The 18327-nt window shown below is 46.6% G+C and overlaps 1 protein-coding gene across 1 annotated transcript in view; it reads right to left on the bottom strand.

Moving 5' to 3' along the window:
- Positions 1–18327, bottom strand: part of ALDH1A2 (aldehyde dehydrogenase 1 family member A2) — a 71070-nt gene that overhangs the window by 12830 nt on the left and 39913 nt on the right. Inside the window, exons 6-8 of the mRNA XM_081887720.1 lie at positions 13386–13447; positions 10664–10792; positions 10306–10419 (exon numbers count right to left, since the gene is read on the bottom strand). Coding sequence (XP_081743846.1) covers positions 10306–10419; positions 10664–10792; positions 13386–13447 — 305 coding nt within the window. The remainder of the gene's footprint in view (positions 1–10305; positions 10420–10663; positions 10793–13385; positions 13448–18327) is intronic.

Genomic DNA, 18327 nt, shown 5'->3' on the forward strand with positions numbered 1-18327 from the left:
AGAGCTAGCTCAGTAAAGTGCACAGATCAAAGCCTCTCTAGATATAAGCTTAATGAGCGTTGCAGTTCATCTGGGAGAATATGTGCTCTAACTCCAATGCTACTCCTCTCCTCTCTTGAATGACTACTCACTAATTATTTGATTATTCCGTATTTTTACCCTGGGCAGGGGTGAGGGAAACTTTGCAGAGAGAAAAGGCAGTTCTTTCCAGTTTTCAGTTTGGAAAGGGTTGTAAAGGGAGGTGTGTGTTGGCTTTTATGTCTTCTGCACTGCTCATTTGCTTTCTCCTTCCCATCTCTTGGCTCCCGCAATGAACTCCCCACAGACAGCCGGTGCAGCCCAGGAAGCGAATGCCAGGGGAAAGGTTTCTCCCCCATAGACAGTGGAGCCAAGACGTTTCATCAACAGGAATGTTGGCACCAGCATCTTCCACTCCTCAATCCCCACTTGGAATAGGTTGTGAGACTGGCTGGAGGGGAGGATTATTCTCTGCATAACCCGGGAGGGACCAGAACTCTGTGTGCCACAAGGACCTGCATCAATATAATCTCTGTTGGTGGCAAGGAAAAAATAGGTATACATACATTTATAGGTATAGGGACATGATTTAAAATTCGGCTGGCATGCATGCCTTTGGTATGGGAAGGTGAAAATCTATAAGAGTTTTATGAATCACATTCTTAGGAAGAATCTGTATAGAGTTTGGGAGAATCATAAAAATCTGTGGGAAAGAAAAACACCTTTATGGCTATCTCCCATCGGAGCAATTACAATTAAGAAAGTTAATGTGGATATACAGTGGTACCTCGGGTTAAGTACTTAATTCGTTCTGGAGATCCGTTCTTAACCTGAAACTGTTCTTAACCTGAGGTACCATTTTAGCTAATGGGGCCTCCCACTGCCGCTGTGCCGCTGCCGCACAATTTCTATTCTTATCCTGAAGCAAAGTTCTTAACCCAAGGTACTATTTCTGGGTTAGCGGAGTCTGTAACCTGAAGCGTCTGAAACCTGAGGTACCACTGTACAATGGGCGACTGTAACTGTAGACAATGGGAGACTGTTCCCTGTAACTGCTGGAATTTACATTGGGGAACCCAAACTGAAATCAATGGAAAACCTAAGGAACCAAGTTATTGCTTGCTTGCAATATCACCAGTTACACAATATGTTTAAATTAGATAGAAAGAATGGATTTTTGGACCAAAGTTCACAATTTGAAATGGAACTCTTGCAAAATAAGGATAAACCTTTGTCTAAAATGTATAATCTTCTATTAGAATGGGAAACAAAAGACAAGCTTGTTAAAACTTCAATAACACACTGGGCAAATGATATAGGACACAATATAGATCTCAACCTCTGGGACAAACTCTGGAAAAGTGACCTGAAATTTACAGCATGCTATTCATTGAAAGAGAACTACTTGAAAATGATTCATAGATGGTATTTAACTCTGAGTAGGTTGGCTAAGATTTATAAGACAGAATCAGATAAGTGTTGGAAGTGTAAAGAAGTAGAGGGAACGTTCTTCCACATGTGGTGGACATGTAAAAAGGTAAAAGGGTATTGGGAAATGATTTATAATGAATTGAAAAAAAATGTTCAAAATTACGTCCCTCCCCCAAAAACATACCGTAGTTCTTTTTGCTGGGGATAACCCAGAGTGAAATTCCCAGATGTCAGAAAAGGTTATTTACGTATGCAACAACTGTGGCCTATGTTTTGTTAGCCCCAAAATGGAAAGTGAGCGAGGTCACAACTAAAGAAGATTGGCAACTTAAGTCGAAAGCATATGCACAACTTGCAGATTTAACATATAGAATAAGAGAGCAAGAAGAACATACATTTAAAGAAGATTGGAAAACGCTTATTGAATATCTGGAAAATAACTGTACAGCTGAAAACACTGACAACATTAAGATAAATTCAACAGAGTAAATAATTTTTGATGGATGTAAAAGTGTAGAATTTATTTGAATGGTTATAGTAATATATGCAAGGATGTATGATATGTAAAATCAACCATAGAAAGAGAGGAAGGGAAGCCACTGGATATTTTAGAGTTTGTAAAATGTTTATTTGAAATTGTAAAACAGAAAATGTAATAAAAATTATTACAAAAAAGGAGGAAAATAGATATAAAAAGAGACTTCCTGGATGCTGGGATACAAGTTTGGGGCAAGTACTCTTTGGCAAAAGAACCCCATTAGAGATTTTAAAATCACAAATTATGCTGCAAAGTGAAGCGTGGAAATATAGGCTATTCGACATTTAAAATATGCCCTTGTGAATTCCAAAACTTCTCTTTTCTCTTAGCATAGAAAAGACCACACATTTGGTAAGTTAAAAATTGTTTACTTACAAACTCTCCAAAGGTCAGATTCATGTGCTTTTCCATACATCAATTAGTAAAATGTGGGTTAGCTACAGTGGTGAAAGTTCCTAAATTATTGGTTTAGGAACTCAGGCTTGTTAGAGCCACGTGGTCTGAGCTTGGTGCAACCAGCTCAGACCTCTTTACACACTGAGCTTCTCAGGTAGACGCATAGCTGTCAAGTGTCCCTTATTTGAAGGGACAGTCCCTTATTCCAGTGCCATGTCCCGCTGCTGTCCCTTACTGATGGATGTCCCTTAAATGTCCCTTAAATGATGTCCCTTAAATTTCAAAGGAAGCAGCTCCTCTCCCTCCCTCCCTGCCGGCCAGGGAGGAGGGAGGCTCCAACTGTGTTGCTTGGCTGTGCTGCTCACCCAATAAGAAGTCTAAGAATGACTGGGGGTGGAGCTTGCATGGCTTGTGTGTGGCTAGTTAATGCAAGCTGAGGGGTTTTTTGAATGCTGGACGCCATTTTGTTGCACGTGCTGCTGCAAACTTTGCAGTGCAAAGCCAGGTCAGGGAGCCATCTTAAGTTGAGGCTGCATAGGCCTTGTGGTGCATGTGATTCAGATTCTATTCATTTGAACCTCTGGTTACAAAGTTGGTTGGACAGTGTTCTCGAAGTGACCCAGCATGAGTTTGACCAGACTGCAGGAGGACAGGAAGACGAATGCCTGGAACAGGTGAGGCTGCAGGTCCCTTATTTTGGCTGCTGGTCCCTTATTTTCAAATCTGTAAGTTGACAGTCATGGTAGACGAGGTTTACCTTTCTCTCAAGGTGTTGGGGAGTGACCTAGTTAAGCCAAGCAGGACAGCATACTCTATAGTATTAACCCCTTAATGCATTAATTAGACTTAAAATATTGGACAAATTTGGCTTAAAATAGATATATAACCTTCAGTCCTCTATAAAAATGTGATTTTTTTAAAGCTCTGCTTGGGTCACTCACAAGGGGCAAATGTCTTGCTTTTTTTGGTGGGGGGGTAAGGAAGGGAAGTCAAAGGGGATTTTGTGTTTATGTTTTTATTTCACTTGTATATGTAAAATAGAAAATGCAAAAATAAAATTTAAAAAATGTCTTGCTTTTTTCTTTTGTCTTTTTACTAAATAATAATCCAGTTAATTTAAAGTACATTGAAAGGGTCAAATAGCTCAGATTTGTTCTCTGTGATTATTCATGTTCTGCTCTTCACTGGATGTTAATTTGTTTTAATTTGCTTTCTGGTGTGTGTGTTTTATTTTAAGCAGTCTGTTTTGGAGTTGCTTAAGGGGTTGTTTTGTGGCTGAAAGGAAGGTTAAATATCAAAACAAACATAAACTGCAAACAAGGATCTTGCAGGTATGAGAATATTCTCAGGTTTCTCTGTCAAAGCCAAACTCCCCATGCAAAGTACACACACACACACACACACACACACACACACAAACACACCGATTCTGCAGAAGTGGGGTTGTTTGCTGCAGTGGCATAGCGTGGGTTGTCAGCACCCGGGGCAAGGCAAGTAATTTGCGCCCCCTAACCCGTGGATTTTAGTAGGGGCAGAGAGCTGCGAGTGCGAGCGCCCCCCCCAGATGTTGCGCCCGGTGCGGCCGGCCTCCCCTGCACCCCCCACGCTACGCCACTGGTTTGCTGCACAAACCTAGCACCTGGCTACAGATTGGCATGGAGAAGAGTAAGCTGTGCTTGTCAGTCCTTGGCACACCCTAGAAGAACCTCCTTGGCCCAGATGAGCCAAGCCAGCAGCACACAGAGATGCACGGGTCTGGCAGGTCCTCTCAGCTCAGTCCATCTCATAGCTGCATTTCAGGGCAGGGTCAGATGTTGGTCATCTTTGATAGCATGGAGCCCTGAGTGAAGCCAAAATTTGGCATCCCCAAATGGATCTTCTCAGTGATGGATCTTCTCAATTTTGTGTCCCCTTGGCTCCATGTTCTATGTGGGGTGCACCACCCTAAAACCAGCACTGTTTCAGGGATCAGCTTTCAGGACCCCCCCAAGCTACCAGGGCTTTCAAATGGCACAGAAGGCCTGTGTGAAGAAGACCTTGCATTGCTTTATGACTGGGTCACATTCACTCCATTTTCGATTTGTGTGTCGTCTTCCCACGTTGCTGGTGACCCAAAACATTTCAGTGCCCAGAGTGACAAGTCCAAATGGCACCTCTTGCCTTCACCAGGAAAGTCCTCCGTAAATCCCAGTGGTGCTGGTACAGCAGGGCCGGCCTATCCATGAGGCAGACTGAGGCAGCCGCCTCAGAGGGCAGAATCTAAGGGGCACCTCTGTGGGCACCCCACCATCGCTGCCACCAGAGAAGCAAGGAGAAGCATCTGGAGTGACTTCTGGCTTCCGGTGAGATCTTGCCAGAACCTGGAAGCTGCATCATCCCAGTAAGGGGTGGCAAGGAGGGGTGACGCACAGTGCGCGCACATAGCAGTACCCTCCCACTTCACTTCAGGTGGCGAAACAGGACAGGCCACCTTGTTGTGTAGAATTCCTGGTGGACTCTTTGCCCTATGGCTCCATTTGGCCTGTTTCCTCTTAATGCAGAGGTAGCCAGCCTTGGTGCCATCTGGATTTTGTTGGATCACAGCTCCCATTGCCCCTGACCATTGGCCATGCTGGCTGCTGGGGCTGCTGGGAGTTGTAGTCCAGCAACATGCCAAGGGCACCTGGGGGAAAGCTGTTCTAAGCTATGAGCAGTGATACCAATGACCATTTTAATCTGAAATGTAGCATTTATTCAGCACAGAACAGAGGTGGGGAACATTTGTGGGCTCTGTGCCACTTCTGCTTTCAACAGGGCCAGTCCAATTTGCCCTGCCCCTCCACAAGTTTTGGAATCTGAGTGTTCTTCTGAGAACTTTTGAGAGAAACCAAAGAATTTCAGTAAAAATGAGCAAAATGTCTCGCAGGGTTGATCTGGAAGGTCCTTGCAGGCCTTTAGTGCAAAATCCTTTTGGATGAGAAGGGAGAGCTGACAAAACAGGGTCTGGATCCTGCAGCATCTCACTTGGGGGGGGGTCACCTGCTGAGCAAGACAGGATCAGTGGTAATACAGCTGTTAGCTGCAAACATTTGCTTGGCATGACTCAATCCTGGACTCTCCTGTAGTTTGCTTTGATGGCCTCGCCCGGTATCTTGTTGACTAATGATGAGCTCATGCTTTGTTAAACTCACAGCATAAAGAAAACACCCGAGTTGCAAGCAAATCAGGCAAGATGCTTCCTTGGGCTTTTGACTGAAGTTGTTCAACCTAAAGATCTTTGAGCCCAAAGCGCTCCCTCTCTCCCTCTCCCCCACTGATCTCCCTCTCTCATTAAACTAGGGATCTAACTTGTTTGCTTGGGTGTGTTTGTTGTATCAACCAAATCTTCATCTTTCCTCTCACTCATACAGACTTCAGTATGTTGGAACAAACATCAGATGTTTCATTATCTTCAGTTTCTGCCTGAGAGACTCTATCTGGAGACAACAATGTGGTCAGCTTGGAACAGAAGTAACCACTATGGCTGATTTTACCTGGAATGCAGCACAAAGCAAATCTGCAGCCCACTTCACACCCAAGGAAAAAGGCTTGTGAGCTTCCCTAAACATCATCCAGCGACTGACCGCTGTCTCAGGCTATTCATGCTTTGCCCCAGGCCCCTTTCAGTGTATAAGAATTGTCTAGGTGGAGGAGATCAAGGTTAGTCTAATCCAGCAGAGTCTAATCCTGATGTACGCACAAACAAGGCGTGGGAAGGAGGCCCATCCACTGGTTTTGCTCCTGGTGTCAGGTATAATCTGAGGAGCACTGCCTTGGCACATGGAAGTTCTGCTTAGCTACCGTGACTTACAGCAGCCTTTACTGCCAAATGTTTGGACTGCAACTCCCATCAGCCACAGCTATTGATAGACCAATGCTCTTCCATTAAAGTCTCCGATTTGTTTCTACAGCCATCTAGGCTAGAACAGGACCAACGCTGAAGGAGCAAAGAGAAGGAAGGAAGGATCCAGAGTTGAAAGCAATGTGATGCTGAGATGCCGGTAAAAGACTCTGCTGCTCCACATATTCCCCAGAGGACTTTGAGGCATCTGGCTATTGGGACTGGCATAGAGCCCCGCCCAGACATTTCTAAAGTTGTTCCCAGACCTGAGATTCCATTTGGTTTGTTGCCTGAGGGCTCACTGACATTACATTGCCTGTATTCTGCTTTCTCTTCATCCTTGATAACTGGATGCTCATTTAACAAGGGGCAGAGAGGTAGGAAGGCAAGTGAAGCCATACAGGGGATGAAAACACTCAAGCAGCTCCAGGAATACCACTCGCTGTTCACTTCCCAAGGCCAACGCGATAGCACCCCAAAGCTAAGTGTTTGCTCGGAAGTAGGGGAAAGAGATTTTTGGAGATGCTGATGAAGCAGTAAAGATCTCCAAGGACATGCTCTGTGGGGAGCTGGCTTCAGGCACCAGGCCCATTGGCAGGCCAACTCTGCTTTACAAAGATGTCTGCAAACATGTCATGAAGGATGGCAACATTGATCGTGCCATGTGCCATGCAGATAACCGCAGCACTTGGAGATAATCATTCTGATTGTGTATCCACAGCAGTGACCAAAGGAGGAATGACCTCTGGGAGGAGCACAGAAAGAAAAATGCCGTGGTGCATCTGCACAGGCACAACCGGAGGCCTTCATTTGCCCCAGCTGCAAAAAAACATGTCTCTCCCACATCGGTCTCTACAGCCACAGCAGGCCATACTAGCCATTTGGGCTAGTAGCCACTGAGAGCGTTATGCTCCATGGATTGGTCCAATTCCCTTTTAGAAAAAGTCCAAGTTGGTAGCCATTGTACACCTTGCAAGAGTGAATGTCATCATTTAACTCTGAGATGTGCAGAGAAGTCCCTCCTTTAGACTGTCCCGAATCTTCCACCATTCAGCTTCATGGAATGATCCCATTTCGTTCTTGCACTATGGAGAGAAGGAGAAAAACGTCCCTCTTTCTTCACACCCGTTTCTTCTACTTCTGAGGGCTCTGTGACTGATCTGAGGCCCAGCGGGGGGAAAAGCATGGAGTGTGGAGCACACATTTTGCTTTCCTTTCTCCCAAGGGCAGCATTTGGGCCTCAGCCTTGGTGCTTACAGAAACCCAGCGTTTTTGCAGAGCTGTCCCTAATGAGCCATGGCAGCATGAAACACAAGCGATGGGGGATTGTGCAGAGAAGCGATCCATGACGGGCGGGTTCGTGTAAGAAGTTGCCTGCCTGCAGGCTGGGGGGGACCGTCGCCCCACTGCATCCCCACCTGGGAGAGGTGAGCCGTGAATGGGAAAAGAGGCAGGGTGCTGGGATGGGGAGAGCACATCAAAGGCTCCACAAAGATCTGACATATGGTCCATCTCCCACCACCACCAAACAGTCATTATTCAGAAGTTGGAGGATGACCAAAAAAAGTTAACTGGCAATGGCCATGTTGTTTTACAAGCAGCAGGGCTGCAAACTCTTCTTCCTAAATGCATGTGATTGATCAGCAAAGTCTGAGATCCTTCAGGCACTTGTCTGGGAGTGAGCTGGCCTGCGTTTACCAGAAACTTCGTCCAAGTAACAGGTATAGAATTGGGTTGCACAGATTAAAGACTTCCATGGGCCTCAAGTCCCCACTTTTCTTTATGTTTCTCCCTGCAAACTCCAGTACTCAGATGGGCCCCTGCTCCTAATCCCTCCATCTTAGGTGGTGAAGCTAGCGTTCACTAAGGACGGGGCCTTCCTTGTTGTGGCACCTCCTCTATGAAACAGCTTGCAGAGCAAGTTCCTTCACAGTTTCAGGCAGTTGGCAAAGACCTGACTTTTCAAAAGGGTCTTCAGTTGTGTACTTTTTGCTATTTTTGTGTTGCTTGAATTTGTCAAAGAGGCTGGATTAGCTGCTTGTCCTGTCAATTTTAATGTATTTTTTATATCTTTTAAAAGTCAGTAGTGCATACATTTGTGTTACTCTGTTTTTATTGCTGATTGTTAGCTGTGTTCAGTCTCCTTGGAGAAACAGTAAGGAGGTTTAAAAAGAAAAAAGTAGATTTTTTAAAAAACAATTATATATACAAGAATCCCATCAGAGCACGTGGGTCTCTGTCCAACAGGTTGATCGCAATCTACCAATCTATCGTGGGGCGTCCTTGGTTGATCCTGGTCGTTTGCATGATCCTGATCACCCCCCGAAAAAAAGCTCAGCAACTTTGGTCAATCCAATCCACTGTCAGTTTTTTATAGTGGGAGTAGATTGCAGTCTCTTAGGTATTGGACATGCCTGGCTTAGACGTCAAAAAAGATGACAGGCTTGCTGCCCCCCACTCAGTGACCCTGACCTCCAGCTCTAGCCCCAACTATCATCCTGCTCTGAGGACTTGTTGTTAAACAGTGGTACACAAATACTGGAAACAAATAAATCTGTGTGCATTCATGAAAAGAACTAGTGACTGGCAATTGGTAGCCCAAGCTGCAAACCCTGTGGTTCTAAACTAAGGTCTTCAGTGGCAGAGTGCTGTTTGCCCCCACCAGGCGTTTGGGGGCTGAGATGTCTTCCCCAGCGTGGATGAAAGCCAAGCCAGAAAAGATTTCAGAAGTTTGAGGCAAGCCTTACCAGGAAGCTTGTTTATGGGCCTGAATCTGGCAAACTTCGCCAGCCTTTCTGTTGCCTGTTAATAAGACATCTTTTAACTTTCCTAAACTATCACTCTCTGCTCCCAGTTCCTGGAGGTGGTGGCATATAAATTTTGAAAGCAGGAGTAAACCCAGTCTTCAGGTTGTGCAAGAGATATTCAACGGATACAAGCAGGAGAAAACAAACCATTTCCACCTTTATGTTAACAAAGCTAGGCAGCCTTCATTAGTTCTGAGAAGCCCAATGCTCTGCAGAACAGCTGATCTTACAAGACTGGTTTGAAAGTGTTACTACATCGACTTGCTGTTACAAGAATTCCACAGAACAGGAAATAAAAAACAATATGGAACAGTTTACACTCGCGTTACATTAAAATGTTCCAGCTGTTCCCACTTTAGGTTCTTAGAGAATTGCTTTTTTTCATCTCTGTAACGCTTTTCACTTCCTATTAGTAAGGCTCTTAAAGGCAGGTATTGAGTTAGGACAAAATCCACAGCATTTTGAGTTTAAACGCCTATTAGAAATGAAAGCCCGCTGGAATGACGCTAAAAATTTATTTTGGCTACAAGAGACAATTCTGAAACCAAATCCATCTGTATTTTTCGTCCCACAATCAGGAGTGCATCCTGCATGAGAGTCTCTTTAACTGAAATGTAGGCCACATACAGCTACAAAATCTGTCAATGGAACCTGACTCTGTCTTTACCAGACTCTCCAGAATGCTCCAATATTGGTGTCAACAGGTAGTAGCCATCTGAGGGAACCTTTGCAGGGTCTATAGTGAAGGGGCACAATCCAGGGACAAGCTTATCTTCATTCTTTTTATTTTAATTTTACTTTTGTATGCTGCCTTTCCAAGGAGCACTCTTTCGAGGTGGCCGATGTATTAAAGTTCAAAACACCACAGCAACACTAAACAAAGGGAACACCTGAAATCCTCTCTAGGAAAGCACATGGCCTGCAGCCACATTTATCTGTCTCTTCAAACCAAACAAGAGTTCCATTAAAAACCACAGCAACCAAGAGAAGCTCCACCTCTGTAAAGACCCTCTTGGGCAAAGGACTCTTCTTCAGGGCCTTTGGGAAAAGTGGAGCGTGCCAGACCTCCAGAGGCTGCTGGGTAAGGACTTCTGCAAAGCCCCACTGAAATGGGCAGGCCTGTGGCACATCTCCCAGGCAGTTCAGTGAGGACTTCCTGGAGGTGATGCTCTGCCCTGGCCTTAACTGGGAAAGCGAATCTCCACCGCAGGCACCAGAATGCCTTGTTGGGTGAAGCCTCTAGAGCACCCACTTACCTCGGTGGATCCAGTGAAGGCAATCTTATCTATCCCCACGTGAGAAGCAATTGCTGCGCCGGTGGTGGGTCCAAATCCTGGCACGATATTGACCACTCCGGGTGGAAACCCAGCCTGTTGCAACAACAAGAGAGAGAAGGGGGAGGAGCAAGCTGTTTAGGATGAATGGACCACACAGAAGCCAAGCTGGGCAGCTCCCTGGATGCACCCTCTGACTCAGTGTTATTTATCTAGAAAAAGAGGTGCCAGAATTCACCATGAACACCTCCCTTGCTCTCTTACAACTGAGTTCCAGAACTGAGTTCCGGCAAGGCCTGGCTCAAAAAAAGCCTGGCTCTGACCCCGCTGCTCCGCTCACCTCCTTGATGAGGGCTCCCATGTGGAGCGCGGTCAGCGGCGTTTGCTCTGCCGGCTTGATGACGATGGTGTTGCCGCAGCAGAGAGCAGGTGCAATCTTCCACGCAAACATCAGCAGGGGGAAATTCCACTGAAGGAAAGAATGCAGCCATTATTACTAAGGCAGCCACATGGCCCAAGAAATCCTAGCTGCTCGAGTCCTCTGGAGGGCAAAAGGGTTGCCAAAGGCGGTTTTAGCTTATCAATCTACCAGTGATATTTATTTACTTATTTAGTCCATTTTAAAGAACAAGGTGGAGAACATTAGAGCAACATCAACCTGCTCCAGTGTTTGCTTTCCTCTTCCCTCCCTGGTCCTTTTTTCCTTTAGTATCATGTCTGTTAGATTGTGCTTAGAAAAACTATAAGTGCTCTGTAGGTGAGCTGTACTCATGCAGTGTTAATGTGTCGTTCCACTCCTGCAGCCTGGAATGCCTCTGGTTTGACCAGAATACAAAAGCATCATTGTCATAATCATTGTTTAAAAAATGAAAAGCAATCTTCCTAAAACTGGGCTTGCCCAACTGATGTCTTTGGATACTTTACATCTACTGTAACTATTGTGTGCTCCACATACAACATCCCACAATTAAATGTACACAGAAAAATCAAAAATCAAAGCCAAACTTCCTAAGTGAGTCTTTGCAGGTGTAGACCACGTTCCTCTAGCCTAGTACTGTGTTTCCAAAGTGGCCAACTGTGCAAGGCATGAGGGCCATAAACCCTAGGCCCACCCCACTGCCTGTGAACCGGGGCTCCCTTTAGCACTCATGACTAACAGCCACTGATCTCCTTCTCGCTCATGGCTCATGGCTCTGTGGCAAGGGGTCCATCATCACTCTTGTGACAGCAAATTCCATCTGTTGGTTCTTCTGCTCTTTTCAAACAGGCACTAAAATACACGAGGCTCTGATATTCGTCAGAACTACTACTGGGGATATTTTGGCTAACTATTTGAATGATAACTTATTTAAACACCAATGGTAGGGGGTGTCACTAGGACCCCTATTGCTGTGCAGTCCTGTACAAACATAGATTAGAAGGCTTAGCTGTGCTGATTTTAATCAGAGCTGGCACTGGGCTTCAGGACTCTGGGTTGACCTTGGCAGTTTCCGAGCAACTTGCAAACGTTTGTTTTAAAATGCTCATTAAGTCTGCGGGGTTTTGTAGCAGCAGATTACAGTTTGAATGCTTCTACAGGGACTCTCTGGTTTTAACAGTGAGAAGCCATTCCAAAGCAAGAGACGCAGTTACTAAAGGGGAGCTGGTACACTGTTGTACCCCTTTAATGGGGGACATGATGGACTTCTTGTAGGGATGCAGACCTTGGCCTGAGTAGCACCATCTCTTCAGCCAGCCCTTTGAACTCTCTGGGGCCCTGAAGCTGGTGGATATAGCAGAGATGCTCTCTGCAACATGAAGCTATACTGGATTATGCACTTTCCAGTTACAGGGAACCAGGCAGAGGCCCTTCTCGGTAGTGGCACCCGCCCTGTGGAACGCCCTCCCACCAGATGTCAAAGAGAAAAATAACTACCAAACTTTTAGAAGACATCTGAAGGCAGCCCTGTTTAGGGAAGCTTTTAATATTTAATAGGTTATTGTATTTTAGTGTTCTGTTGGAAGCCGCCCAGAGTGGCTGAAGAAACCCAGCCAGATGGGAGGGGTATAAATAAATTATTACTATTACTATTATTACTATTACTATTATTATTTCCCCACCACCCCAATCATGCAATAGATGTGATGGAAGTCTGTGGCCTTTGCGTTTCCTCTTTTCCTGCTCTGAGTCTGAAGCTTTGAATCCAATTTTCCACGGGAGACCAGCTACATCAGGAGCAGGCACATCAACCGGGGCATCAGATACAAAACTGCCCAGGGGGGAAGCTGTTCTTTCTGTCACACAATGGAAGCTACTCTGTGTTAGGGACATATGCACCTTTGCGCCTGCCCTTCCAGACCAACAATAAATCTGACAGACTAGGCGGTGGAGGTCTGGTTGGAAAGACACGCTTGCCCTACCCCTGCCTAGCAAAATGGCTGGACTGAGCCGGCTCTAGCAGTGGAAGGCTAATCCAGATGGGGGAGAAGATGTTATAGCCACCTCCTGCTGGAAGGGGGACACCAGGGGTCCTCTCTGGTGGGGGGCACACCTCAATAGCCCCTTTTGCCCAATGGAAGGGACCAGTTCTAGGGAAGTATATTCTATTGTGGAGTTTTCTGCCCTGCTTAGGGCAAGAAGGAAAAAGATAAAGAACCTGAAAAGGATCCCAGTTATGCTGCAGTTTGGAACAGGAGAGATAAAAAGATCCTGCTGGATTGAAAGGGGGCGGGGCTCCACTTCCTCCCCATTGTGCAAACATCTCAATTGGCTGACAGCCGCCTGATGCTAATGCCGTGTTTTGCTTTGCTCTCTCCAGTCCTGGGAATTCTGTGACTGGAGGCCTCACCTCCCTAATAATGCAGCTCAAAAACTCTATTAGGATGTGCAAATAAGCACTGGTAGGGCGGCTGTTAAAGATATGTCAACAATGTGCGCTCAGTTCCGCCTGCCTCCCCCCTCCCCCCATTGCCCGGTCTCCCATAATGAAAAACACGCCTTGCTGAAGCCTGGGGCTTATGGGCCTTTTCAAGGGAGCTCATTCCAGTGAAAATAAATATGAGGTGCGAGCACAGATACTCACAGGGATGATCTGTCCACACACACCGATGGGCTCATGTCTTGTAAAGGTGAAATAATCTCCGTCTGAAAGAGAGGAGCCTGGTTACTCTCAAAAGCACTTGGGCCAGGCAAGCCACACAAAAAGAAAATAAAATCCAAGGGGGAAGAGGTTGAGACAGCTTTGATGGGTGGGACTATATATTTTTTAAAGCTACCAAAGCATTGCTGGAGAACATTCAGCCTGGGAACTTTGGAAGCACCAATTCATTTGCTGTGTACTAAATGAATGGATCACAGAATCATAGAATTATGGGGTTGAGAGGGATCCAAGGGTCATTAGTCCACCTTCTGCAATGCAGGATTTACAGCTAAGGCATCTGTGAGAGATGGCCATTCAACTTCTGTTCAGAAACTTCCAAAGAAGGAGAGTCCAGCATCTTCCCAGGTAGCCTGTCCCGCTGTTGAGCAATGCTTACTGTCATTAAGTTCTTCCTTCAGCAGTGCTGCTTGGACCCCACAGTGTGGGTGCCATGAACCTTGAGGTGCCCTGCATGTGCATGTTCCAATGCCACATCGGCAACTGAGCTGGGGCCTGCAGCACAGACACACCCCAGAAGCATGTCCATGGCCACAGCAGAAGCCCAGTTGCTGCCGTGGTGCCAGAGCGCCAGAGGTTAAGGCAGCAAAGTGCAGGGGCAGCATGCGAGGGGGGGCAGAGGCAGGGCACCCACAGCAAAAGTTTTGTGAGTGCCCAGGCCCCCAGGGTCCCCTGGAGGTGGCACCAGTGTTCCTAATGTTTAGTCAGAGCCCCCTTTCTTGTAATTTGAATCCGTTGGTCCTACCCTCTGGAACAGGAGAAAACAGGCTTGCTCTGCCTGGGCTCGCAGAATATCTTCCTTTTGGGTGCTTATCATTCTGCATCAACTCCCTAGCTAAAAGGTCCACGTTCATCTGCCACCAAGTTCAAGTGTTGCAGAAGAGGCTCTGGGGAGCTTCTTCCAGGATTCACAGTCAGATTGCAGTGTATGCCAGGGTGATGCTGCTTGCTTTCCTTGTTGCCTCACCTGAACTTAGAGTGCCCCACAGAACAGACCCTATTGCCTCTCCCCTCTGCGTGGTGATGCATTTCAGCAGTGGTGAGAGGACATAAGGAGAGACTGGGACTGCCCTACCATTAGACGCTGTGAGACAGCTGCCTCAGGTGGCAGATGCTGATGGGTGTGTGTGGAGCAGACAGAGCTGTGGCTGGCACAACACCTGTCCTGCACCCTCTAAGCTAGCCTTCCCTACTTCCCTATGGTGCAGTGCAGGATACAATCCCATCTCAGTACTGAGATGCACTCCAACAGCCAGTCCAGCTGGCAGCTTCTCTACACTGATTTTTTTTTGGGGGGGGGGAAACCTCCCCAGAGCCAGAGCCCTGCCAGATCAGACGAAGGATCCATCTAGTTTTCTTTTGCCCACAGTGACTAATCAAACACTTCCACAGACAGGGCTTGAAGGCAATAGCTTGCCATAGGTAGACTTCCTCTGAATATGGAGGTTCCAGGTAGCCCTTGTGACTAATAGCTATGGGTAGCCTTATCCTCTTCCATGAATTTATCTAATTCCCTTTAACTCCTACAAGGGAACACACTGGGCAGGCTCAAGTGGATCAAAAACTGGGTCTCCCACCTCTTTACATTTTTGGCAAATGCTAACTATAATGTGAGTGGGCCCTGATCCTCATTGGTCTCCCCTGCTTCACCAACCACAGCTCCCAATGTGTACAGAGAACTCGAACATGAATTTAGCTCCAGTTTGGGCTCAGTTCCCACTGCTAAATGAAAGCTCTTTGTGGCCGGGTGCCCACAACTGATTCACTAACTTTGCAACAGCTGACAGCGGAAGCAGTTTTGTGTTAGCAAATTAGCCATAACAGCTTCCTTTCATCATATAATATATAAAACTTATGAAAGTTTAATAAGCTGTTTAATCTCACTCTGAATCCGCATGCACATATCAGGACAGCTGCCAGATTCAGCAGCATTTGCACTCTGGATAGGCAGATTCTAGAGGGACTGAAGGAAGACAAGCAGGAAAAGGGGGAATTTGGTGTCCAGGTCTGGGTCCTTGAGCCAAAGGGCACCCTCTTCCTTACTCTTAACCTGCAAAGGCTGGAGGGTGGGTGTGCTGAAACGTGGCAAACAACAATGTACAATACATATATATGCACACTTAACAACATTTTGAGAAACCCACTTCCCTCCAGTCTCCCTGAAAAGCAAAACTGGGTCAGGGATTTTCCAGGGAACCCCAAAAGAGCAGCAGGGTATAGGATCACCAGGGCTAAGTCCATCAGAAGAACCTTCTGGATCAGTGCCAAAGGGGCTGGGCAGGCACGGTGGACTCCATTTGTCTTCCGCCCCTCAGCCCACCCCCAGCAAAGGGCACGAGTGTGCACCCACCCACACAAACACACACACGAGCGGTATGGAGACGCTCCGCTGCTGTTGTGACCAGAAGCGGGAAACACATACAGAGATGCAACAGGCAACCTCCTTCTCAGTGAGCAAGTCTCTTGTCCCCATTGGGAAAAGTGAGTGATCCAATCAGACCCAATGCAACATCATCTCCACCAGCAAAGACTAGTTGGAGGGAGAGCAAGGCGCAAACAATGAATTTCATGGAGAGCTATAGCGGGCAGCCTCCTCCTCTCTCTGTTTGGGCACACAGGAGCCTTTGATTCTTTCTTTCCTTGCTGTCTTGTAGTTCCACACTAGTACCTCTCACGGCAGCATTTAGGGGTTCCTGGAGTTCCCCACCGGCTTTGGATTTGTCACTCGCCCAGTACGCCAGGAGTCCGCAGCTAAGGCTGGCAAGGGACACATCAAGATTTACTGGGGCTGGTTGCATTTTGGGGAGGCATCTGTGCAAACATCTGGTCATAATAAAGGGATGAATCCAGAAAGCATCCTGGTTTCTAAACATAGTTTTCAACTTGACTTTGATTAGAAACAAGCCCCTTCTCTAGCTCGCTGAATTTCTTCACCCTGTTCCGTTTGCTCCACAAAGCGGGGTGGGAAGAGTGGGAGAAAGACAGACCAGCACAGAGCTCCAGACTGACCAGCTGGGGATTTGCTTTTGCTCCGTGTGATGTTTCCAAGGCCCTGGAAGGAGACTAATAAAGATAGGCCCGTTATCAGTGAAGTGGGAGCAAGGAGGAGCCCGATAAGAAGCAGTAGGGACAGGAAAGAGGAGAAGGAGAGAGAGGAAAAGATTGGCTAATTAGTAAAAGGCACAGACGATGAGACAGAAAGAAAACATTCTAGCTAGACAGAGGGGGCTGGCTTTTTGTGCGTGCAATAAACCCCCGCTTGTGCAACCTGGAAGTCCTAATTCTGCAGAAACCAGGGAGATCCCTTTTAACATATCTGCTCAGATCACACATCATTATCAGGTTTTGAGCAGTGGGCACACAGAACCTATTCTGCTCAGATAATCTCATCTGGGAACTGGGCAAGCTGAAGTCTCTTCCTGGAACAGCACAAAGGCCTCCCAAATTACAAGAAACAATGATTTGGGGATTATTTTCACTTCCTTTCCTGTTCCTGAGACAACAGGAAAGATGGTCGATGTGTCAGCCAGCCACCTTCTTATTTTGCAATGTTGAGAACTGAACCCCCCCCTCCTGAAAAAAAAAGGAAACTTGGATTTTTTAAAGAAGTCAACAGAAGGGCCAGTCCTGCGAAAAAGAAAACATTCTGAAAAGGGGGGGGTCTCAGGAGCTCCTTTCGAAATGTGACTTTAAAAACAACAGGCTGAATCCAGCTCAAAAAATACATCTCTGTTGTGAGATCCCCAGTGAAATGCCTTGCATTAGACCCTGTCTGGTCTTAGCCCATGGCTGTCTCCTTCATCCTTCTCCATCCTGGCGTGTTCTGCAGCCTGCAGCATGGCAGTGCTGTCTAGGGCTGATGGGAGTTGGAGTCCAAGAACACTGAGAGGTCACCAACCTGTGGCCTTCCACATGAAGCATGGCGGTTCTGCTGCCACTGAGGCAAGGCCCATCTCCCAACACTCCTAGGGGTCCCAAGGGTACTGCTTGCAGGTGAGTGGTTCCCAGCATTAGTTAATCATGACTCTTCCACTGTATTATCAACATTGCAGATGACCTTCCACACTACCAGGAAGAGAGTATTCTGGGTTTCCTGCCCCCCAAATGCCCACATGGCTGTTTGCCATCCACATAAGTGGGTGCGATGCAGCTGGTATGGGTGTTGTTCATAGTGCAGTACACACTCACTATAAACCTTGTGGTGGGTGCAGTGCCATAGCTATAGGGGTGGGGCAGCCAGGGTTTTTGCCCCGGTGAAGACTCCAGAAGGGCGCCATTGAGGCTCCCAGTCTGTATGTGTTTGTGCACAAATGCACCTAGCGGGGGATACCAAACTGGGTCTTTGACCCAGTTGGTGAAATAAAACCTAGTTTCGCCCCTGGGTGGGTGCCATTTTATAATCTCATCTGTTTTTTTAAAAAATGATCTTTTAATTAGTGCTAGAACATTTTTCTGGCTTTGCCCCAAACCCCCATGACAGAAAGAGTTAGTGCTATAGGACTTTAAGGGCAGAGGAACCAGAGACCAAATTGCAAACATGCGCTGGATTATGGAGAAAGCTAGAGAGTTCCAGAAAGACATCTACTTCTGCTTCATTGACTATGCAAAAGCCTTTGACTGTGTCGACCACAGCAAACTATGGCAAGTTCTTAAAGAAATAGGAGTGCCTGATCACCTCATCTGTCTCCTGAGAAATCTCTATGTGGGACAAGAAGCTACAGTTAGAACTGGATATGGAACAACTGACTGGTTCAAAATTGGGAAAGGAGTACGGCAAGGCTGTATTTTGTCTCCCTGCTTATTTAACTTATATGCAGAATTCATCATGCGAAAGGCTGGGCTGGATGAATCCCAAGCCGGAATTAAG

This window comes from Podarcis melisellensis, assembly GCF_964234715.1.
Source record: "Podarcis melisellensis genome assembly, chromosome: 14".
Taxonomy (NCBI): domain Eukaryota; kingdom Metazoa; phylum Chordata; class Lepidosauria; order Squamata; family Lacertidae; genus Podarcis; species Podarcis melisellensis.